General features: G+C 43.0%; 1 protein-coding gene across 5 annotated transcripts in view; it reads right to left on the bottom strand.

The window, feature by feature from the left end:
- Nucleotides 1–2,623: 2,623 nt before the first annotated feature.
- exd3 (exonuclease 3'-5' domain containing 3) overlaps nt 2,624–25,908 on the bottom strand; it is a 51,123-nt gene continuing 27,838 nt past the window's right edge. The window contains exons 20-21 of one of the 5 annotated variants that reach the window (XM_037752979.1): nt 3,257–3,323; nt 2,624–3,059 (exon numbers count right to left, since the gene is read on the bottom strand). In XM_037752979.1, the coding sequence (XP_037608907.1) occupies nt 2,716–3,059; nt 3,257–3,323 (411 nt within the window). In that variant the 3' untranslated portion in view covers nt 2,624–2,715. Of the gene's footprint in view, nt 3,060–3,256; nt 3,324–5,821; nt 7,317–19,615; nt 20,108–20,160; nt 20,341–25,908 lie in introns of those variants that run through there. The other 4 variants (XR_005204421.1, XR_005204420.1, XM_037752980.1 and 1 more) reach the window with 4 other exon arrangements.

A 25,908-nucleotide genomic window follows, 5' to 3' on the forward strand; every position in this document is an offset into this window, starting at 1 on the left:
TATTTCAAACCTCTAAAACTCACAACAGGATTATCCTCAATATCTTACACTAAAACATTTAAAGCAGGGCTGTCAATCGATTCAAATATTTAATCGCGATTAATTGCAAATTAATCACATTTTTTTCTCTGTTCAAAATGTACCTTAAAGGGATATTATTTTTTAAGTATTTAATACTCTTATCAACATGGGAGTGGGCAAATATGCTTGCTTTCTGCAAATGTATGTATATATTTATTATTAGATATCAATTAATAACACAAACGACGACAAATGTTGTCCAGAAACCCTCACAGGTACTGCATTTAGCATAGAATAATATGCTCAAATCATAACATGCCAAACTGCAGCCCAACAGGCAACAACAGCTGTCAGTGTGTCAGTGTGCTGACTTGACTATGACTTGCCCCAAACTGCATGTGATTATCATAAAGTGGGCATGTCTGTAAAGGGGAGACTCGGGGGTACCCATAGAACCCATTTTCATTCACATATCTTGAGGTCAGAGGTCAGGGTACCTCTTTGAAAATGGCCATGACAGTTTTTCCTCGCCAAAATCTTTACGTAAGTTTGGAGCGTTATTTAGCCTCCTTGACGACAAGCTCGTATGGTGGTTTGCAATGGATTCATTAGGTTTTGTAGTTTCATATGATACCAGTATGTTCACTCGAGCTTTAAAACTGAGCCCGCTACAACCTAAAAATCGCAAGTTGCTTTAATGCGTTAAAGAAATTAGTGGCGTTAAACTTAACTTTAACTTTGACATCCCTAATTCAAGTTTAAGAATAACTAATAAACATATATCATATCATTACAGGATGATCTGCTTGAGAACCTGTAAGTCGCGTAAGTCTGAGACCGTAATCCACATGATCTCCTTTGCCCAATCATTTTTGTTGTAACCTAGATGTTAGATTTTACCTATAACATCTGAGCAGCCGGTTCACATCCGGCTCATAATGGATGGTGAACATCACATTCACGGCCACTGACACCCACTTTTGTCACATTATTCTTCACAAGTGACAATACTTATAAAGTCCTCAGAGATAACTGCGTAATTGATGGTGTGACATTACTTACTGCAACAGAAAAGGTTATGCAACTGGTGTTACATTACTTGCGTGTGGAGGTCCCGACCTGCCGTTCAAACGTGGGATGTTGAAAAATGTCCACTTCTTCCAAAGTCATTTGGTTAGATAACACCTCATTCCAAAGTCATTTCTATTTCCACAGCAGAAAGCTCAGCTCCCTGCAAACTGACAGCTTGGGAAGTTAATGATCCAAGAATTTCAGCTTTCACACATTAAAAGACTTTACATCTGTAAACTGGTTACTCATGATATGAGAATCAGGTTGCATGTTCTGGAGAAATGCTTTCAACTTAACCGTCAAAGAGGAGATGTAAATCATTGTCAAGTGTCACTGAATCATCCCGAGGTTCAAATCTCTGACTTCCCTCTGCAGCCGCTGTGATTCCAACACACTGAAAACCCATTTACCTCAGTGATTCACAGTATGACCTGTCTTTGGAAATCACTGTGGCTTTTTTTTTTTTTTTTGATGCAAGTCATCAATTAAATAAAGTGCACATCTGGCTGTGGTTTGGGTTTCTTAAGTTTTTATGAGTGTAAAAAAGATTTTAACTCAGCATTCAGTCTCGACAAAATGCATACTAGGCATTTATCCAGAAAACACCAGAAGATCTTTAATTGCAGAATTTCCCACATTAGATCTCTTAAAACTCTTTTGGGGAATCTCATTTTCTGCAGACACACAAATCCAATGTGAACAGAGGAAGAGGAGAGTTAAGGTATGAAGGGATTCAGGCGGTGTGTGTGTGTGTGTGTGTTGGGTTACTCTGTGACCCGTCTGCTCTTCAGCCTCGGGGCAGGAAACCCCCACACTGTTAGTGTTACACCTGACAGACATCAGTGAAGCTTATGATCTCATCAATCTGTCCACTCTTTTAGTCCGGTACCATCTGTTTTGCGAATTCTGAAACACATCAAATAGTACCCGACAGGAATGATTGTGACTTCTCACAGGTTAATAAATGAATGAAAAGCACTTTATTGACGCATATTCCAGCTAAATAATTAAAAATATATACACATGTAATGACAGAGAATGAAAAAATACAGTAGCACAGGCTGATAAAAAAGGCCAAAGAACGAAAGTTCTGTCATCATTTAACTGCAACAATTAAAAAAAGTTTTAAAATGTGTTCAACGGAAACAGAATCGTTTGATGATTTAATTCCCCCGGTGAGGGAAAGTTCTTGACGAACAATTCAAATTTTCTCAATACGATCCAAACAATAAACCACCATAAAATGTGGCGCAACAGCAGTGATTACAATCAATAACAAAAATAACCCAGACAAAACGCGATCATAGCGTGACCTGTCTTTGGTTCACTGACTTCTAGCAATAGATTTAAAACCGTCGAAACTATATACATCTGTTTTTTTTTTTGGTATGACTGTCAAATTTGAATACCAGATGGTTAACAGGAAATCAGATTATTTCAAGGGATATTTCAGATGAAATTCAGATGTGCCTCTTTTATAACCGTTATCGCATAAATTAGAAAAAGTGGAAAATAAATCATATATGAGGAAATCAAATTGGATTTCATGACAGGGCGGTTCTAAATGTGTAAAACAGTATTCTGGATGTTTTTTGAGGGTAAAGCGCAGCAGCTCTACGTCAGTCAGTTCTGCTGTTCCGCTGCAGCCGATTCATTGTCCTCGTCTGTTATGTGCAAGACGTCCTGAAACATGGAGAGGACGCGACCGTAGTGAGAGCCTTCCCAGAACACCTTGCCACATCTGGTGCAGACGTAGAAGAGCGGTATCCTCGGCAGGAGGGCAGGGGGCACGGTGTGGAGCTGTACGGGCGCCCCCCCGGGAAAGGTCAGGGTGTCGGGGTCCAGCCCTGAGAGGGGGGCCCACTGACACTGAACATACCTGGGGATTTCAGGGGTCGCGCAGGGGGTCAGAATGTCACCTCGCTGTTGTTGTGTGTGGTCAGTGTTGTCCTGGTCCGGCAGAAATCCTACAAAGAAAATACAGACATTTAATGAATTTATTCTTGAAATGTCAAAATTAAGTGAGGTTAGCCATACCAAGTTCAACACTACACTAAACAGAAGTGAAAATATGAACTAATGGCATGTAGATACAGTACATCCTTATATACTCATATTCTACTCAGTATCATAATGAGTCCGCTAAAAGTGTGGTTTGACTGACCTTTCTGTTTAAGCATCCTGACCATGTCCTTCCTGGGCACCTCCGCATACTCATCACTGTTACACGCCTGGACAATAGGATAAAAACCGTCATTAGCAGCAGGGTTAAAAGAAGTGTTTTCAAGATCTTTCACTCATCAAAAATGTCATGAAGAGAAAAATATGAAGAAGAGGAATAAGAGGACATATGTTATATATACAGTATATTACAGCCTATTGAAATATAGATTAGTATGATCACTTCACAGTCGCTGGCAACTCCCATGTGCCCAACTACCAGGGCTGCAACTAATGATTATTTTCATTGTCAATTAATGTGTCAATTATTTTCTTAATTGATTAATGGATTAGTTGTTTGGTCTATAAAATGCCAAACAGTATTTTCCAAAGACCAAGATGACTTCCTTAAATGTCTCGTTTTGTCCACAACTCAAAGATATTCACCCTACTGTCATAGAGGAGTAACAAAAAACAGAAAATATTTACATTTAAGAAGCTGGAATCAGAGAACTTTTTCTTAAAAAATTACTCAAACTGATAAATTGATTATCAAAAAAAGTTGGTGATTAATTTAATAGTTGACAACTCATCGATTCATTGCTGCAGCTCTGCCAACTACGCACAAACCAAGTGTATGAAACAGGATGTTGAACACAAGTTAATTAAGCAATATTTGCATCCTAATGGTCACTGGCAAATTACTAGGGCTGCCCCCTCTTAGTTGGTCGTTTTGGTATTAGTCGACTAAAATTTCTTTAGTCTATTAGTCATTTTTTAAATGTTTTTTCATGCTGAATGACTTATTTCCAAGAAACTTAAGAGCACATCTCTGGTAAACACAAGATTTAAAGTGCTGCTTGGTGTGATTCTTTGCGAAGTTTTACAGATCTGTCGATTAAATCAACTAATCGGTTAGTCGACAAAATCATATGAGCGTTAGTCGACTAAGAATTTCTTTGGTCGAGGACAGACCTACTAATTACTTGGTTGTCAGTGTTCACACAAAGCCTGCATCTGAAACTATAGACACTAGAGATGCCGGAGTATGCTTGAAACAAACTAGTTGTGCGACGTCTGAAGGCAGAAGTGTGTATAGCTGTTCCAAGCAGCTACACCCTGAAGACAAGGTGAAAATCCCGCTGTCACAGAGAGGCGGGAGTCGTGATAAAACAGCTCAGTTAGGGACAACAGCGCACATGTTTTGACGATCTTTCCTCGAAGGCATTTCTGGCGTTGCACTTGTTTGTACATATGAAAGGTGACAGTATTAATTGTGTGAACAAAGAGCTTGAGAGAGAAATTAAAACCCTGACTAATGTCTGACTCACAGTTCTGCATACCTGTTTGTGCATGTTTGTTTTTTGAAAACTACAAAAATTGTTGGACAGCCTCCCTCCAAGTCTGACGCAAGAAGCGTGTGGGGGGGCGGTGGGTTTCTTACGTTGTTTGACAAAACACACTGAGCCCTCAATCCTAATGGAGTAGATAGAGACTTTTATCAGTCACATAGCAGAAATCAATCTCGGAACCCATCGGCGATTGATCTGACGACGGATAAGCCTCTGGGGGCAAGGGGCTATATTTCTGGGGTTTTAGTGTAGCCAGCGGAAATCCGGGCCAAGACCAATCCTTTTCCATGGTGCTCATTGTTTTCCAGTCCGATTAGCAACTTGAGATGTGTCACTGGAATTGGAGTTGAGAGATGATATGTATGATTGCTTTTTCTTCCACAAGTAGCCAGTTTACAAGCTAATTTTAAACCAATAAAAAGCGGAATCATCGTCAGACGATAGCAGGTGGGCTCCCAGATTGCATTTTGGCCCAATGCGTTCCGCCTCTTTTGCTTGCCGCACGGACGGTTTACCTGCATTCAACCAAAGCCTGCTCGAACGTGATTGGTAAATGCTACTCGGGCTACAAACGAGCTTCCGATACCAAAATATTGTCCTGTTGCCTACAGATTCTACATGTGTATTCAGAATCTGTTTATAGAGATTAAGCAGACATGTGTGTGAAACTGTAAGGCTACATCCACGTGTGAAACGTGTAAAACGATCTTTGTCCAGACAAGCTTTTTTAGGGCCGTTTCAGAATTGATCTCCGTTCATATTACCACGCCTGAAAATGCATATCACATGACCATTCACGTACACTGGGCATGCGCGTGCCGGTGTAAACAGGAAGCAGTGCTGGACACAATAATTGATGTAAAGCGCTCGAATAATAGCTTGCCTCTTGCGCATGTAGGCAGTAGTAGCATTATAAAAGGCAGAATTTAACTGCGAAACAGCTGCTAGCATAGACAACAAGGACAGCGACGCTTGTAATTAGTTATCCATGTTGAAATGAACCACTGGTGGTTTGTTTTCTTCTTGAAAAGGTTCATGTGATGGGGTGTGACGAATCAGGGAAGGACACGTCATGACTGATAATACCCAATGAAGAAGCAAATATTGGTGTCTGCATCATCGTTTTCAAAGCTCAGACTAAAACGCAACCCCGGAATTTTAAAACTTAAAGGGCGCGAAACTTTAGGGGCGCGAAAACGCTGGAGTAGTGTGGACGCTAGGCATAAACGTCGCAAAAGTTATGCGTTTTAAAACGAAAATGTAGTTTAAGTAAGTGTAACTTTACTTTAGTAACGCTATGGTATCAATAGTGACCAGAGTTCACCTTTTCAAGTCGTAAAGTGTCAGACCTTTGTTAAAACCAGGTGTAGACCGGGGTCTTAGAGCATGAAAACCTGTGTTGACCAATTCACACACAGACATTTTTCCTTAGTGGGTGCTTTGGCGTGAAAGGGGTGCTACAGAAAGATCATATCAGTGTGTGAGTGTGTGTGTCGAGAGAGCGTTTACGCCTCACTAACGTTCACATGGCCATGCTGTCCTGGCTCTTCATGGTAAAGGTGGTAACGGTCTCCCATGGTGGGACATTAGTAACCTCTTGTTTGCCGGCCCCTAACGTGCGCACACACACACACACACTCGTCTGTAGGCCGTCCTGACAGCATGTCAGTGCTAAAAGCCTTGTAAACACACCTGAGCTCCACCCAGCAAACAGCATTCCACTTAGAGGTGGGCTGTAAATCAAACCACTCCAGTCGCTCACTTAAAGCCAGTTTGTCTCTCTTTATCCAGGAAAAGTTTAGCGAAGACTGCAAAATCGGGAGCAGACACCCACCCACCCAACGCAACAGTGTGTCCTCTCCTATGTGTGCACATGCAGAGCGGTGTTTGCCTCTGCGGTAACTGAGGTCGGGACGGGAGAGAGCGGCTAGACAGTGGAGGTGTGGGAATAGCAGAGGTGTCATCTCCTGTGTTGTCTGTGGGAATGAAGCTCATCTCTCCCTCAGTACACTCTGTATTCTCCTCTTTGTATTCTGCCTTACACACACACACACACACAAATTCACCACACAGACACAACACTTTACAATTCGCACACTACAGTGCGCATAGACCGCATGCATACAAGTGCTCGCAGCGCATACACATGGCTCACGAGTGCGGCGGCAGCCAGGAAAACAGACCCAGCTATTTGCTCAGCTCAAAGTTTCCCAGAGTAGAGCAAGCCAGAACCTGCTCTGAACTCTCAAGGCTAAGCCACGGACGGGCAGGCACGACACGCACACCGTCTCGCACACACGCAAACCTGGATGGAAGCAAGTTCTATCCATAATTAATCAAAAAGCAGCTAGTTACAAATGCAAAGATCCTGCAGAGATCTAATAGACAAGTAAATAAAGCAAAGGAGTTATGAAGAAAGTGAAATACAAAATGACAAATGTCTCAGTGATATTAACAAATATGCATTCTCATGGAAATGGACACGACAAAACAAGCTTGGTCAAAATGGTGAGGTCCTGCGGTGCCTTATGTTTTTAATGAACACAGATGGTAGCTCTGAGCCTTCATTTAAGATTTGAAGACGGCTGATTTCTTGGCTTGCTGCAGGACATGAAGATTTTTCCACGGCGCCACTTAACTACTGGAGTTTTCAGTTGTCACAGAGAGCCCGAAGGAGGGCATGATGGTGCCTCCTCCGCAGCTCCTGCATGTCTAGTGACACAGAAAGCATTAGACTGACAGTGTTGTCAAACCAATCATAGCTTGGCATGTTTGCACAGGCAAAAAATATCATGTTTGTGATCATCAAGAAGCACGACATGTGGCTTCCGTCACCACAGTCTGGAGTTTCTGAAGTTTTTATAGGACCGGCGCATGCGACATGGTCCACACTGCCATGTTATTGATTATGTTTTAAAAGACCCGTCCTTTGGGTGCATGTCTTCTCGAACCGCAACGCACAAGCTTCTCCCTTTGACCAAGCTGCACGTGAGGATACTGTTTTTTCCTCCCAGTTCAACAGCATTTGCAAACAAATTATTTTTCAATACTGGCTTTAAGTCAGCGTTCTCACAAGGTGTTCTTGCAAGTTAAAGGCCACAGAAGAGCCACCAGCAAACATAAATAAAACCATTTTTCTTATAGGGCTGTCAAAGTTTACATGATAATAACATGTTAACACTAATTCGTTTTTTTCACCACCAATTTCTTTAATGCATTAATGCATAATTAAATTTACCTCTTAAAAATCCGATGGGCCACCATCGGGCCCGGCTACTATTTGATCTTTCGGAGGTTGTAGCGGGCTCAGATTTAAAGCTAGAGTGATGATAATGGAATCAAACGAAACTAGAAAAACCTAAGGAATCCATTGGTACCAACTATGTCATACTTGCTTGTCGAGATCCTTGTCGAGAAGGAGGCTAAATAACGCTCCAAACTAATGCCAAATTTTGCCGAGGTAAAACTTGCATGCCCTTTTTCAAAGGGGCTCCTTGACCTCTGACCTAAAGATATGTGAATAAAAATGGGTTCTATGGGTACCCACCAAGTCCCCAGGAAGTGTGCCGATCGCCGATCCGGACTTTCGTAGTGGCCAAACGGCGGTACTGCAACTTCCGTGTCAGTCACGTGATGCTGTTGGGCCCAAAAATACTTTTCCCCATAAATTTACATTGGGAAAGAGACGTCTGTAACTCAGCGGATAATTTTTTTTGAGTTGAATCAACTTCCCAGTACGAACACTTTAATAGCCCTTATTTAAAAAAAATAAGTTTTTAAAGTTGTAAAATGCACTAATAGCTGTATCCAGAGTTATTTCCCTTCCTCCGTTCATGTGAATGAGCGCAAGCCGTGACGGCGGCGTGACGTTGTGACCCCGTGACCGAGTCACGTGACTGAGCGGACGCAACTGTCCCAGTTGCCCAAGATCCGCCAAGATCTGGGTACTTTTCCAGACGGAAGTCGAGCCATTTATGCTTCATGCGCCAATGAGCAACTCTCATAGGAATGACCGGGGCCCCGCCTCCAACGCTGTATCCAGTTCTTTTAATACATCCATGGTACCCATGAGACATGCCTTGACAGACATGCTCACTTTATGATAATCACATGCAGTTTTGGGCAAGTCATAGTCAAGTCAGCACACTCACACACTGACAGCTTTTGTTGCCTGTTGGGCATGTTATGATTTGAGCATATTTTTATGCTAAATGCAGTACCTGTGAGGGTTTCTGGACAATGTTTGTCGTTGTTTTGTGTTGTTAATTGATTTCTAATAATACATTTATATGTACATTTGCATAAAACAAACATATTTGTCCACTCCCATGTTAATAAGAGTATTGAATACTTGACAAATCTCCCTTTAAGGTACATTTTGAACAGATAAAAAAATGTGTGATTAATTTGTGATTAACTACGGACAATAATGCGATTAATCACAATTAAATATTTGAATCGATTGACAGCCCTAGTATTTCACTCTACAAAGTTTTAGGCAGTTGCTACATTGCTGCATTTCCTTACTCCGTCTGTCTTTTGTGCTTTCTGTGTTTTTCAGGGAACCTCCTGCATTCTCACACTCCGTGTGGCCGCGCCAGAGAAAGAATGCTCCTTGCCGTGACAACAAAGGCTATCTAAAAGTGTGATACTGTGTTTCAAAGGATGGGAGGTGGTGGAAAAAAAAAAGAGGAGAAAGGGGGATAGTGGAGAGGAGGTAGGAAAGAGGGAGGGTGTGGGGTGGGAGATTTTCCCCTAACGTTCTCAAACACACACACACACACACACTGCGCTGGCTCTGTAGGCAGCTCCCATGGGAAAATCCTAGACCAATCTCAAAAGGCGGTGCTTTTAGGGCCGATGTAGGTCACATGGTCAGAGCAGCCAATTGGGAACCAGTGATTTGATTCAAATTGTGGTAAGTCAGGTAAGGGGGCAGCGTGGGAACTGGAGAGAAGACGAGCGAGAGGGGAGGAAGAACTGCACCACCGTTTCCCTTTGAAAATGTTGTCTTTTCAGTCTCAATGTGAATTTCAAGTCCAAGTTAACGTTAAAAATACTTAATTCCGCTGTCCAAGGTTGCTGTGGTCTAAAACATATACACAGTTTATAAGAAATGGACATCTTTTTCTAGAAACTGCAGTATTCCTTCCAAGGAAAGAAATTAAAAACACCAGAGATTCATTGTTTGCTCCCATCATTGCATGTCTGTGACATCCTGCCATCTTTTCTTCCCTGTCATTCTGTAAATTATGTAGGTCCATTGAAAGTGGGATGGCACGCTGAACTGGAAAAAGCAGCCTCATACTACTTCAAAAATGATGAGTAAGGTGGAGCTAACTGGCCCAAAGCATTAACCTTTTTCTCTGCTTTCCCACACAGTCCCAAGGTCGTGCTAGGTGACTTGGATACCTTCCAACAGCGATCGACAATCTCACACATGAATTTTTTACTGACGGATGCAAACTGTGGAAAAGTGACCCGTGTTAATTTTCTTTGGCCGGGCAGAAGGAAGGAGAAAGTGTGGAGAGAGTGGAAACATCTTGCTTCATTTAGCACTCTTCCACTGAAAAAGCTGACATCATTTCAGTGTTAATCATTAAATCAAGTTATCTTTGAGTGGAGAACAAAGCCGGGACAGCAGCCGTCAGTCTGCAAAGTCAAACCGGTGACCAAAGAAGTCAAAGAATTCTCTCTACTGATAAAACAGTTACTCATAAATATGTTGATTTAAAATTAAAGAGGCAATCGTGTGGTTCAGTGGCTGCAACATCCTACTATGGTTTCAAACTAGGTCAACATTTTTATTTTTTTTTACTCTGCAAACAAGCTAAAGGTGTTTCGATTTTGAAACGCAGCCAAACTGAGGTGAAGTTAGACATGTACAACCGCTCTTCTCATGTTGAAAAAAACTAAATGATAAGATGAGGGTGCATGGGTAAATAATTTAGTTTATTCAGATGGGCCATATGGGGGTTACTTGATGAGGTAAATCAAATTTATAAAATGGGTAGCTAAAAATCAAGCAATCCGATTGGTTCATAGTCGTAACACAAATACCCACATACCACTGCTATGACGTCTAAATCCTTTGCACTTTCAGTATCACTCCATGTCTGAGAAAAAAAACCCATTATCATCATTATGATCACTTCCTCCAACGCGGAACATATACAACGCACAAAGTAACAAAGTTAGCTGATAAAACCGGCTTTGAAATGGAATTTATTTATGGTTAACGTCAATGGAGGAGTGGATTGAGGTGTGTCCATCTCCGGAAAAATTCCACCTGACAAACGACATGCAGCGCTACGTAAAGAGGAGGTTCCACAATGTTGCTCAGAATATGCAAGCAAGCAGGAACACAGCAGAAATACACCAACCACTGCCTCCGCAGCGCCACGATTCAGCAACTATCTGATGTGGGTCTTGACACAAGAGAGATTATAGCCGTAAGTGGGACCCAGGGCTGGCTTAAGGCACAGGACATATAGGCGGTTGCCTAGTGTGCCACCTTCTGAGGGGCTCTAGTCGCCCTCTAAAAAATTTAAATCAAATAATAATAAAAAAAAAAAATGCAGGTGGGCATCCTTCTTCATTTTCTGCTTTGAAGCAACAAATAAATAAATACATAAATAAGAGGCGGGTTGGGGCTCCAAATCCAAATTTCGTCTCGGGCACCAAAAGAGCAAGAGCCAGCCCTGGTCGGACCAGAGAAAAGTGGAGCAACATCCTCGCCACGCCAAGCAATACATCTCCACCTAAAGAAAAAAGGCTTGCTGCAAAATTAGCATACCACGGCCTGTCGTGGCCTATTGCTTAAGTATAATGTAATGTTCAGAGAGACGGGATTCCACAAGAAACATGGGGAAATACAAATTATTAACACACATCAACAGTACAATATGATTAACACAGATTTCAAAGAAAGAACCAAGCATGTCTACAGCTACGTAAAACTTTCTTATAACTCATATTACTACTCTTGTACTGCACGTGCATTTTGTCAATTTTTAAGTAGTTTGATACATCCTTTTTAAACCTAAATTCTTCCTGTATATACTGTATGTAAACACCTGGAGTAGGGGTCACTTTTCTGCTGCAGCAGGAGGAGCATGAGGGGAAACACTGCAGTAACCTACTAAATGTACTTTCCCACAGTATCCTGAGGGTATCTGGCCAGTGTCTCAGCCCGACAGTCTGAGGTAATTACCAGCTCTGTTAACTAACCATTACCACCTGACAGCAACCTGAACTTGGACCACAGCAGAGCCTGTCTGGGCTTGACATCACACACACCTTCCTCTGACTCACACACATGCACAAACATACACACTCGCACATACTTCGCAGGCATGCAGAAGATGTAAAAACTCACAGGCAACTCTCTCTCTCTCTCTCTCTCACACACACACACACACGCACACCCTTCCCTGACTCACGTTGCACCCACTCATTTCACCTGCAAGTCACATTATTTCCTTCCTTGAATTTCCCAGGGATGCATCCAGTTGTGTTAAATAGAATGTGACTGCGAAAGTCTGCGGTTCATTTTATTTTGTGCATACGTGCTGCATATGTAAACAATATGGAAATTGGCACGCATAAAGACAATTTTACGAAACCAGCGAACTTGTTTTCAAATCACCGACCCAAGACAGATGTGCTATGGTTTTCTATGTCAAGTCGCTTTATTATTTCAACACTGCTTAATTGCTCCTTGTGCTCTACTCTTTCATTTTCTCTGAGGGTTGCGCCAACATCCATTTCTTATTGCCAATGAATAATTTCTCTGATGGAGGAGGATGAGTCCAACAAACACACGACTTTGAACCAGGAGACCGGTGATTTGTTTTGTAAGATACGTAAGTGACGTTTGTCACATTTCTAGTGACGTTTGTGACATATCCGTACTTATGATACGTTGTTTCCATATGTACTTTACTTAGTTTACATACTTATTTTAAGCCCAAACCAAATGTTTTTCCTAAACCTAACTAAGTGGTTTTGTTGCCTAAACCTAAGTGAGTGGTTTTGTACTTAAACCTAACTGCGGACATTACCGTAGTTTTGTTGCGTGGCGTACAAATGATACACGAAAAGCCTAAAATGTGTCCTCATTACTCGGAATGTCCTTGTAATGTCATGCAATTTATACGCCTTCCCGTGAGGCCGGGTTGATTTAGTTGACTGCTAAAAAACCCAAAATGTAATATGATATTCTAGTTACTACATTAGGTTATGATACATAACATTACAGGTGAAATGTATTATATAGATTGTTTCATTCTTACCACACCCTTAATATTATACGTTATGAGTTGTAACAGGTCATCAGTAGCAACGCAAGATGAGGCACAACCATGCATTCATGTCTCTGCCCGTCGATCGATAAGCCCGGCTCCCTCACTCTGTTTAACTCTTGCTCAATCCCTTTTTGTTTCTTTCTCCCGTCAACTCTGCTTTCCACTTTCGACCATTTTCTCACCCTCCACTTGGCCTCAACATTTCTGCCTTTTCTTCCGTCCCTTAGTCCCTCTTCATTGGAGCTCACTAAAAGGGGTAATGAAGAAGATAATCGTCTAGAGCCTAGCAGATAACAGTCTAGCCGTCACACAAATAGCACTAATGCTTTCCCTTGGCTTGGCACAGTCAGCTCATTCTGTTTTTCACCCACTCAACCTTCAACCTTAACCTCCATCTCACCCTCTCTCCAACTGAACCTATGTCTTCTCTCTTGTTCTATGTCTTGCTTGAAGCTCCCATCTACCCCCTTCCAGTGCTCCCTTCAATCTCCCTCTCTCCTTCTCTCTAGTTGTCTCTCACCTCTAACCTCTTTCTTTCTCTCCATCTCCAAGTACTCTTTTTTTCTCTCTCTTCAGACGCCAGATAGCTGGGGCCGGTCTGAGCCAAACAGCTGAGGAAAACAGCGTACTGAAAAGGTCCGTTGACAATGCTGCTCACTGGGCAGTGGCTTTTGAAGAGGGATAAAAACGGCTCATCTCAAAAACATAAAAAGCTGGATTAAACCGCCAGCCAGCCTCTATTGATATGTTGCTTTTTTGAGTTAAAATTAAAACAGCCAGACTAAACATTCTGAGTTGGAGGGGCAATGTGATAGGCGGCACATGACATTCAACACTTGCCCTACTGTGCTTTTCAATTGTAGTAGTTAATTCCCATGTCAGTGTCGGGCTGGGTTGGGTCACGACGGAAAATTGCTCTGTGCTTCAGACGGAGCAGACCGGCCAAAGGTGAAACAATTAGTCCAATAACTGATAAACTGAAAATTAATCTGCAACTATTTCAACTCTCGATTAATCGTTTCCATCATTTATTAAGCAAAAAATGCAAAACTACAACATGACTTTGCTCAACAGTTCACTTCATTTGTCTAGACAGCTATAAGTCTTTTAAAAAAACAAAAACAAATGAATGGGTAGAAATATTTAGAAAGCAGAGATTGCTGCTAAAAATATGTTGGTAAAGACGGCATTAAAAGAAAGCGTTGGTAGAAAAATCATAGCTAAGGGACATACAGTAAGTGATCATGTATTGTGTGTGTTACGATGAACATTTTTCATGGAAGCTGTAGTCTTTCGAAGGCTAACAAATTAATCGGTAACATCTGTTAACATCACTAAGGGATCAAATCCTAACAGCAAATGCTGTAGTAGATTGTAATTTAGTAGAATGGCAATTGACCCTTCACTAAAGCCTACAGATCACAGTGTAAAAGTGAACCACCACATCACCTTGCGATCGACACTGTTCCTGTAAAGCCGGAACACAGAAACTCCTTCCAACCTCTCCAGATAACAAGTATCACTATTACATGGCCCCAGGCACAACGTTTTAACCATGACTAGCTCGAAATCCACAAAACCAGCCTGAAAATAATGAGAGTGCATGAGAGTCTATGGAGCAAAGCCAGATAGTTGTCAGATCCTAGTCAAAGCTGGCCAACGCTAGAAACCCTTAATGAGAAATTGCATTAAGTTACAGAAGTTAGAGAAACAGTGGCGAGCCTAGGAGTGACGTAAGGACTTTGCTTCTCTATTAACTGTAACAGCAGGTCCAAGTCCATTTAAGCACTCTCTGGTTTGAGCCAGAGAAATAAAAAATAATCCTTGCTGGTAGATTCACACATGAAACAAAACCGTACTCTGAATTGTTCTCACAACTTATTGAACAAGGTTAAACTTCAAAGAAAACTTTACAAACCCTGGGACCCATCTCTGCCTGTTTCCATTTGACTGTTGAGGAGACAAATGGTGGGGTTTTTGGCACTGTCATATGTGCAATAAAGACAACTGGTTCTCTCAGATATAAAGTATCCATGCAACTGTCACTTAACATTTGTCTTTTCGAGGCAGACGTGGTGCTCCAAATGTCCCCCTCCACCCCCATTTGCCTATGCAGTGTGACGTTTACACACGCTCACACACTAAAACTGTCTAAATATGCTAATTCCTCCCGAGCCTTCACTGAACCCATTCAACCTTGATATTGTTACGACATCCGCAGCTTTCCTCGACATGCGCTAACAGTTCTCAAACTGTCATTACACACACACACACACACACACACACACCAAACTGAAATTCCACCCACTCAACCTGAATCCATCAACCTGAACTACATCTGCACACACACAGAAAGACAGAAAGACAGACAGACAGACAGACAGCGCCGTCATGGGAGAGACAGTGGCAGATTCCTTTGCTCAACGTTTATCGCTGCTGGCGCATATTTCACCCTGCAGCCCCCCCCTCTCATTTTTCCTTTTTTTTTCTCATGTCTTCCTGATGTAAAGGCATGCAGGCACGCAGGGAATGTTATTGTAATGCAGAGTGATTCATCCAGGACTGTAAATATTGACAGTGGTGATGGTGATGGCTGGTCTGGTGTGTTCTCTCCTGAAGAGCTACGAGTGAACGGAGAGGATACAACTCTCTCACATGGCTTTTTGACAGACAAGGTGTCAGGCGTCAGGTTGGGATACCGGCAAATCATTTTACACACTGATCGGCCTTCAAATTGGCTAATTCTGTGGCTTGAGGCACACACTACTGGCCAGATTCAAACAGGTGTGGGCTGGTTTATTTTCTCATCAGCAGAATCCCAATGAATCAAATATGGTCTCTCTTTTTGTTGCAATCTGAGAAGTGGGCAGGCAAGTGATACTTTCCGCGTACGTATGTGAGGGTCCGCGTGACGTAAAGTTCTTCATTAGAGGGTGTACTCGTAGGCCGGCAATTGGTTTAAGTGGTAGCGTAGCGATCTACTGTGCATGTGTGAAACGTGTCCTCCAAGCAGACAGTATAAACAGAACTACTACTCGTCTGCGGTGTCCGCAGCTGTCCATGTACGCGTCCGTTTGGGAGTATAACCGAGGCTTAAGTGAAGGATAACTTTATCCTTTCGTGTGGGCAAAAAAAATTGCATCATCTTGTACATAATAATTTCAGACACAGCAACAACACCCCAAGCAGCATGGAGCGCAATTGAGGGTCCATGTGATTTAAATTTGTGTAAGCATGGACTGTACATGCCGACAAGCATCCATGTATGCAGACACCTTATCATGTAGTATACATGGAAATGCTTGTGCATCCGCTGTCCGCGTCCCTTTTTGGACTATATCTGCAGCCATCATATACTCTATCAGTCTTAGTTGGGACTAAACCAACAGTGGGAGAGTTTGACATATTTACAATCAACAGTTACCAAAGAAAGATCAAGGAGGCCATTCATTCACATGCAAAGCAGAAGGCAAATCCTCGACCAGCAGTTACGATCTCCCCTCCAGATATGACCACCTGTTATCCTGTGACTAAAGGCCCTGAGACACCAAGCCAAGGCTGTCAAACAGTTTGAGGCCGTCGGTGAGCGTCTTCAGCCTAGTTTTTGCAGTGTGTCCCGCAATGTCGGCTCTAGTCCGCCCGTATCTGCACAACGAGTAAAGTCAAGAGGAAAAACACAGAAGGCTTTTCTCGTTTTTCATCTTCATCTCATCTGATCAATACACGACAACATGATCAATTTCCACAACAACATGGCCATCTGGAATGAAGCTAAGTGGTGAGTGAGATGGGTGTGAAAATGGTCAGCATTGGCAAACGGCACTTTATTTCATGTACGTATCATAACGACGGCTTTTATATCCGCCGTCCTCGGTCTTCCGGTTTCCCTTTTTGAATGACAAATACAGACTACCGCCGCCTGCTGGTAGGGAGAGTTATTTCATCTCATGCAGATGCAGAACGTACATGGTAGTTGGCCGTTGGCTGTAGTCTTTGCTGTGTGGTCAAGTGCAACTTTTTGGCCAAGACAAAGGCGATGTGAGGCAACGCAACTGGTGGCATTCGTCGCTGCTAGTTCTTTGATATTGAGTTGGTGTGTCTGGGCCTTCAGGTCCTCAGGCTCAACTGAGACAGCTCCATTCACTGAATGAAGACCATGAAAAGTGGTTGAGAGCTCCATAAGCTTGTAAGAGTCCTTTTAGGTTAGATTTTTTTAGTTTTGATGTATCGACTGAACTTCCATACTCACATTTTGAAATTCAATTATCGGGGTGATTAAAGAATGAACATTTGTTCAAAATTGCAAATATTTCTTTCTCCAATTAATTACGGAGTTTTATGTAAGCATGAAATTCCCAATAGGCTCCTTTAGCCGAGCACAACAACTGAGGAGGACACTAAGAACGGGTAATAGTTAGGTAATGAGGTACATTTACAACTAATTCACACCCAGAAACCCACCACATTACATTTGGATCAATACCTCAGCTGATCAATAAATGGGTTCAAGAAGAAAACATACTGTCTGTGCACACCAAAAAAGCTGGTATCTATCTCAGAAGAAAGGATAGTGAGGGTTTTTACAGGGACCACAAAATGACCAACTGGTCCATGAGACAATGGAGAGAGATGCTGAGGAAGATAGCAACATCATTACTGCTTCAAACCGTTCTCAAGCCACTGCTGAGCTGTGGAGTGAGTGGACAGGCTATGGGAGGGTGAGATAAAGGCTAAATAACAGAGGAAAAGGCCTCAGGGTTAAGTGGCAATAATGATGCAGAATGAGACATCAGTGTGTGTTCAAACTCACATCAAAGTGTCTCTGGGAGTCTTGTTCATGTCAACAGGAGACACGGAAGAGGAACCCAGCATTAAAAAAACGCAGAGAGGTAGAGGGGGAGGTAAAAAAAAAAAAAAAGAAGAAAGGGGGGGCGTGGGGGTAAAAAAGGAAGCAGTACACGATGATGAACAAAGGCTGAAGGGAAAGAGAGGACTGAGGTGGAGGAGGGTAAGGGAGGTTAAGGAGAAGTGGGTCGGAGGTGAGAGGTTGGGGTATTAGGGCAGAGGAGGGGAGGGGAGGGGGGACTCGCGGTAAAGGGGTTCACCTCTAGTGTGAATGCAATGAGGTAAAACCTAAAGAAAGGACGATGGAGAGAGTTCCTGTGTCATACACCCTCTTTAATTCCACCCTTCCTTCCCTCCCTCCCTCCGCTCCTCTGCCCCCTTCCCTTCCCTTCCCTCCCTCCACCGCTGCTCCCTCTCTGCGACCGGCCCCAGCAAATTCCCTAGGGCCAGGGGCAGTCCCCTTTCAGTCTCCAGTGACACAGTAATTAGAAGTGTGGGAACTGAATCCGTCCCTCTTTCTGAGCCCCGCACTCCCACCCGCACCCCTCCCTCGCTCGCTCCCTCCCTCCTTTCGCTGGCCCTCGCCCCCCCCTTTTACCAGGTCCCGGCTCCTACCCTTCCCCTCCACTTCCTTTGCCACCTCTCTTTTTTTGCACCCCACCTCATCTCTCAATCTCAGGAAGTAGCATCTACCCTCAGAAAGACGACTCGCACGAGGTTAGGAAGACATTATGTTGGACCTTATCTGAGGCTGATATTAAATGACTCATATTAAAAATAAAAAATAAAGTGTCTGCATCATCCACAATATGACGGATGCCTTCAAATACATACAATTTATGTTTTTAATTGACAATTTGAAGGTTATTGAAGATATGAATATCACCTAGCAGATTCAATTAAAAATCATATATAATGAGAACCCATATTGGCTTAATCCTCATGGGCCACCTGTGATGTTCATGGGAGCTACACATCACACACACTCTCAACCCCATACCCTTCATTCACCCCCCCACCCCCTCAATCCACCCCACCTCACCCCCCCGCCCCCGCCTCCTCTACAGCCACAGAGTCCCCTATCTCTTCGAACAGAGCAACGCTGTCTCTCCCGCTCTCTGTCAAGCCCACCACCACCACCCCAACCCCCCGTTCGCTATCTCCGCGGCGATAACCATGGGAACAGCAGCACTGTGGGAACGGGCCACCAGTTGACCAAAATAGACAGCAGGAAAATGGAGGGAAAGAAAGAAAGAAAGGGCTCCCTGCATCCAAGGAGGCCTGTGTGTGTGTGTGTGTGTGTGTGTGTGTGTGTGAGTAGGAGGTCCATGGGATCATCCAGACCGACAGGTACTCAGGCACTCCAGTCACCTCTGGTTTCCACCGGCAACAAAGGGGGACGCCGAGGTCGCTTGAGTCGCTACATGAATTCATTAATGGATATGCGGCTTTGGTTTGAGTCGGTGGGACGTACCGAAAGCTTTCCTTCTCACACACAAACGCACTTTTAACGGCCCTACATTTACTAGTAAGCAACGTCCCACGCAAAAAAAGGCTACGCCCTTAACCACAAACACACACACCCTTAACAGCAGACTAATGCTACATCATCACACACCCAGTCACACCCGCAACCACGCACCTCTGAAAGCACACGTGTAAACACGAGCATTCAGTCGAAAGGTTTACATAAGTCAGGAGTGAGATGACTGGAATGATTGGCACTCAAACATTAAAGATAACTCTCAAGCAATCCCAGGGGAGGGGAGGTTTGTATACTGAAATAAATGGAAAAATGATGTTTAATGATAATAAATCCTGATATGTTACAATATTATATTAGCTTTGTAATCATGGTCGCTCTTCATGTTCATCATCATATCATTGCATTTATCTTTGCAATTGGTCCAGTCTTCATTTCTTTTCTATATAAAGCACAAGGCAATTTTGTTTTATGAATTAATGTTATTATTATTATTATTTGATTATCTGTATTTGGATACCATAAGATATTTATTATTTTGTATGTACCACAGCCTTACTGGGCCCTTAGTCATAGGACAATATGGTAGGATGTCATAGATGTGATTCCCCCCAATGATATCATCACAATTTGAATACACATTCCTGTAGATATCAGGATTAAAAAAAAAACGACCATAGCTGACTTATGTATCAAAACTGCTCATACTTATTTGTTTGGTATGTTTGTATTGGTGGAGATGCTGCTGGTCTCCAGAGAGTACACACAAGAATACATGCATGCAAACACGCTTGTCAGACTTCATGGCATCAGTTAAAATGCCGGGCTGCAGTTCCTATGAGAAACATTAGATACTGGTTTTCCTTGGCCTGAAAGCGGAGGAGGAGGAGGAAGAGGAGGAGGAGGAGGAAATGGGGGAAAAGACGCAAGTTGCGCATCATCATCATCATCATTTTTTTTTTTTTTTTTTTACCTACTGCGGGTCTAATTTTCCATCCCATTTATATCCTGTGTGTCTCTCAGTAGCTTAGAAGTACAAGAAATCCAAAGTCTTGGCTTACACCAGGGATACTGAACTTGCTTTGCCCTGGGGCTACTTTTGCTAAATGACAGGAGGAGAAACAAACATAAATAACATTATCGATAAAATGAATAAACCTTAAAAGACCCATAACTCATCTTTGTTTGAAACTCTTTATTGTCAAATTAACTGACTTATTAACTTTACTTTAACTACATTCATCCCATTAAATTGGATATTTTAGTTCATTTAATAGCTGCTACTGTATTTTAGTTGTAAATGCAGGCGTTTCTGGGATTTAAGGACATCCGGGGCTGTCTCCCCTGACACTTTTTTTTTTTAATAAACAAGCTTTATTGGTCTATTTTTATGCTTTTTATGCACTCTGGCACCTTATTTACAAAAAAATTCCCATTGTGAATTGGGACATGTGGGCCATAAGATGTGTATCACTGGCTCCATTCTTATTTTCTCTCTCTCTCTCTCTCTCTCTCTCTCTCTCTCTCTCTCTCTCTCTCTCTCTCTCTCTCTCTCCCAAACTTCCAGTATTCATCTATATTCAGTCTATTTCCCTCTTTCCCTCTGTTCATCTCTCTCTCTCTCTCTCTTTGCTCTTTTCTATTCTGATTTCTATCAATCCATCTACTATCTCTATCTATCCACACTGCCCCCCCTTTGCTCTCTCAGGCCTTTCCCAGGCCAAGCAGCCTGACCTCTTCAGCCTTCTACCTCTTTTTTTCCCCGGAGGGGGTGGGGTGGGGGTCTGCCTGTGACCATTCCCAACCCGCAAGGACTTTCACTTTAATCTGACTCTGAGTAACAGAGGAGAAAGAGAGAACAAAACACAGAAACTGTGTGTGAGTGAGTGTGTGTGTGTCTGCCAAGCCTGCAGCTCCCAAAGCAAACAGACTTCTAACCTCCTGATAGCATCACATCACGCAAACTGCCGGCTTTGGGAAGAACCACGGCAAGACTCAGTTTAAAGTTTTAAGACTGAGCCGGCCTCGCATTCCCAAGACCTACACATGCACGTACAAGCAGCGCAATACGCCACAAACGCAGGTCAGACATTTGAAGAATGTTCATAGAATGTACAGACCTACACCCAGAACATAAACTGTGAAAACACACTGTCGCAGTGATGATGTACACGACTTCACACATCAGAGAAGTGCGAAAACAGCAATGTATCACAGCAGCAACTATTCAAAACACAACACACACACACACACAGACACAAAGTACAGTGGTTGAGTTCACAAACCACAAACTATGTGGGGGGTTACCATCTATTATCTCTGTCTCCACGAGGTTTAAATTTAATTGTTGACACAACTCATTCTCGGAAACTGCATGCACACACAGGCTTGCACTAACACACAGCGTGCACATACACAGGGGTGTCGAAAAAAATAAACTCAGCCCACAATGGATGGGGTTATTGTTGTAAAGCTACATAGGTCAGAGGTTCCCAGCCTTGCTGGTTCTCTATTCCATTTAACCACATTCACGTGACACTCAAGGTGTAAATCAGTTCTTGATTGATGCTAGAATAAAAACCTACAGGGCTCTCGCTCCTATGGACCAGGATCTGAGTTACTTTTCAGAGAGTAAATGGCTTGCACATACTAGTGTTTCCCACACATAGACTATAGGTGTGTATTAAGAACCACAAAAGTATATTTGGCAACTAATTTTAGAATTATTATTATTTTTTTTTTATCCGTCCGAGAGAACATCGCTATCCGTGATCGGTTAACTAAGGGACCATCTCCCCTCGCTCTACCCCTCCCGCACCTGTTCATTCTGCTATCGCGAGAAGGATCTTCTGACAATCGCACATGCAGTGAAACACAGCGAAGACGGCTGGCCGAATTCCTGAACAGAATCAATCTAGTGTTCATGAATGGTTAGTATCACGAACACCTCTGCACAAATTTGTCCAAAAATGATGCATTCAAATTTAATCTGATAATGCCGGGTACACACTACACGAGAATCAAGACGATTTTGGGCCAGATTCCCATTTAACAGTGTTTTTTTACATCCCTGGATCGGCTCGGATCAATTTCAAATCGTAAATATAAACGTGTTCAACATTTACGATGGGCTATCCTGTTGTGTGTGGGGAAACCTGAGTACAGACGATGACGCAGTCATGTGGGAAAGAACGATAGCCAGTTGGGACCCAAGCTGACGGAAGCAGAAGGACAACCACTGCCGTCACATTGCGGTTGCAGCTAATGCATGAGCTAATGCAAAAACACGAAGCATGAAGTAGTGGTAAGACAGACCTCAGAAGTGGAGGACCAACTTCTTGATTTGTGGCAACAACACAAGGGTTCATTTAAATTGTCTCAATGACTTCATTCATCCATCCTTTGTGAATGTTCAGTACAAAGTAGTGCAAGAACTGTCTGTTAAAATCTGTTAGTGTGTGGTGTGCTGTATTGGCCAAATTGTTGCTCACCGCACACTACGTCGTTAAATGTGGGATCTGTGACATTTTCAAAGTCTGTTACGATTTGAAAAATCTTTTTAGTGTGGGCCAGCCATAAGTCTGATCTATGTTCTTTACACAACACTGTCAATCTCAGAGACCCAACTCTTCAAATGAGTTATTAGCAAGTATGTAAGGAGCCCTAGCTAGTAAGGATAGCTTCAAGTTAATGTTAGAACTCAGCCGGGTTGTCAAGGTTCGCACGCTGTATGCTGGGTGTGCCTCCTCCGACGCGCACACGCCTTATCTTAACGTCCCGAAACACTATAAACAGTAGACAGGAAGACACATACAACCGCAGAATTTCAATACCCCTACTCTTGTGTGACTCTGAGCACACAAACAACAGACCACACACATTCATCACACAGAGAGGCAGCAATCATGAGCTGAAAGGTAGCTAAAATTATACAGTTAATAACCTAACATTAGCAAAACACAGCAGGGAAGGATAACATGATTCCTCAAACTCTTCCAAGGGATGTTATTATAAGCACAAACCTGCCTAGGACGAGGTATCTTTGCCTCTCAAATATTGTTTCTTATAACTGTCAAATGTCTACCTGAGCTTATACCGGTGTCCTAAACAAATATGTCACCACATATCTAACCATACACTTTTAGTTTTGCATTCTAGAGCTGGGATGCAGTTTGGTCATGACATAAAATCCTACAAACTTCAAATTTGGTAGAATGACAACAACAGGGTAATAAGCAGTCTTGAATCAATCAGTAAACAAAAGACTGGCTCCATGTTAGCCTGTTAAGTTGTTTGCCTCCAGACAAACTGATGTAACCCTCATATTCCTGGCTTAAACCTACAATCAAGTTATTCTCTCTCCTCACAGTCCCAAAAAACCTTCAAATAGAAGGTTAAAAAAAATTGGGTTTCTGCCAAAAGGGCTCATTTGTAATATCACATGTGAGCAGGCATGGTTGCCTCCAAAGCATGACTGCATGTGGAGGAGTTACCCCAAGCTACTAAAGTGGGCCCGTGTGCCACAGGGTTGCGATAATACCGACCCTAAACCTCTCAGCTATATCTCACTGGCAGGTATTAGCGTGGTTGACAACAGTTCTTCATCATCCCGTGTTGTGTGCAGCGCAGGCAGAGTGAGTTTGGATCGGTTTTGCTGTGTTGCGCTGCGTGTTGAGTGTGGGAGAATGATCTATGATGCACTAAGCTGCAAAGACCGAAGATCACATTTCACTATCGCAAGGGAAACCATTATACCATGACCACAGACACAAAGACAGTCATACCAAGCAGTATCTGGGAGAGGAAAACACAATTGCCGGGGCTAGTTCTCACAACATTTTTCTAAAGTTACCTACTTCATTTCCATTTCATTGACGGAAGCACGTCTTGTGGGTAACCTTTAAGTACGTAAATCTAGACAGGATAGTTGCGCATGCTTTAGTGCTTTAATCCAATTGTTCACAAATATTTTTAAATTTCCAATGAACCAATTTTGACCTACTTTTGCAATTGGTTTCATTTAGTCAAGCTCTCAGAATGCCCTTATGTTCTCAACCACAAAAAAATGCACAGATTTTAAAGTTTACAGTGAATAATAATGCATTTTTAACGGCTTCATATCTGTTTTTCTGTGTGGTACTGTTGTCATGTGCCGACCCAAGCTTTGTTATTATACTGCAAAAGAATTCTGCCTCCCTTAGGAGACTATTTAGACGCAGAGGGCAATCACTCAAAGCAGCGCAGTCTGGCTGCGCGGCTACTGTACTCCGAAAAACATGAGAAACTTCCTCTTTCTCTGTGTATGTTTGAGAGGAAGGCATCAGTAAGTGGTTCCCTCTCCCTGAGCGGCAGGGGAAAGTAGACCCTCTCGAGTGCCTCTCGGCTTCCCCACCTCCCCCATGAGCCAATAACGCAGTCAGACAGACACACACATTCATGCTCACACACACACACACACACACACTCAGACACACACAGTGTGGTTTCTCCTCTGGAGGGGAACATAAACAGGGCTGTCTGTCTGCGAGCGGAGAGCTAGTTCTCATGACATCACCACCCAGCAGGAATGCTCTGCTCTGCCCCGTCAAAACCCCTCCACCGGCCAGCAACTCACACACACACACACAGACACACACACAAACGCACACACACACACATACACAAAAACACATGTTGAATGATTTATGCACGTCCACATTTTCACAGGGAAATGCACCGCATACACAACATGCACCCAAATGGCATTTCGAGCTATTTTCTCCCCTCCGGACTTTTCTAACTTTCAAAACTGTTCTTCATTTTCTCACTGCATACACATACATCTTCTTCCTCTGCAGCTCTTCCCTTATCTTTATCACACTGTTTTGTTCATTCTTCCCCCCATAACTTCTCATCCTCTCTCTCTATCTGTATTGCCTGGGCTGTATATAGTGTCAGACCACACACAGACCGCAGAAACAGAGAGCAAGCATGAGAGAAGTGAGAAGTACAACTGCATGAATATAGAGAATAAAGCGATAACACCTATGAGAAACTGTGTGTGTGTGTGTGTGTGTGTGTGTGTGTGTGTGTGTGTGTGTGTATGTGTGGGTGGGTGTGGGGGACATGGGAAATTACGCACTACTTCATTGTATTGGTGTTTGGAGGAAAAGCCCTATTGAAGCTCTCCCTCCTTCCTTCTCACCTCTCTTCCTCCCTCTCTAACTCTCTCCTCCCTTTTCCATCCCTCCATCACTTCCTGCCTCATCTTTCTCTTCCCAGCCCCCCCATCTCCCCTCCACCATCTCCCCCCTTTCTATTTTTCATCCTACTTATTCCACCTTCTCTCTCTCTCTCCATCTCAACCTGTCACCGCTATGTTTCCTCGCAATTTCTCTCTCCCTTCTCTTTTTTCCTCCTCTCTGTTTCTCTCAGGCTTTTGGGGAAAGCAGGGGCAGGAAGCAGCTTGGCTCTCAGACAATGGAACACATCAAAAAGCAGCACCAGCCTCACCAACCTCACACACACACGCACACATACACATACATATGCACACGCGCACACAGGCACACACACACACACACACACACACAAACAGAGCAAGACAAACAGGACATTCCAGCTGCCGGCTGCACCGGATTCCTCGCCTTGGCTAATCTGAAACGGAGGAGAGTGAGACTGGGAGTGGAGT

This window comes from Sebastes umbrosus, chromosome 19 (genome assembly GCF_015220745.1).
Source record: "Sebastes umbrosus isolate fSebUmb1 chromosome 19, fSebUmb1.pri, whole genome shotgun sequence".
Lineage (NCBI taxonomy): Eukaryota > Metazoa > Chordata > Actinopteri > Perciformes > Sebastidae > Sebastes > Sebastes umbrosus.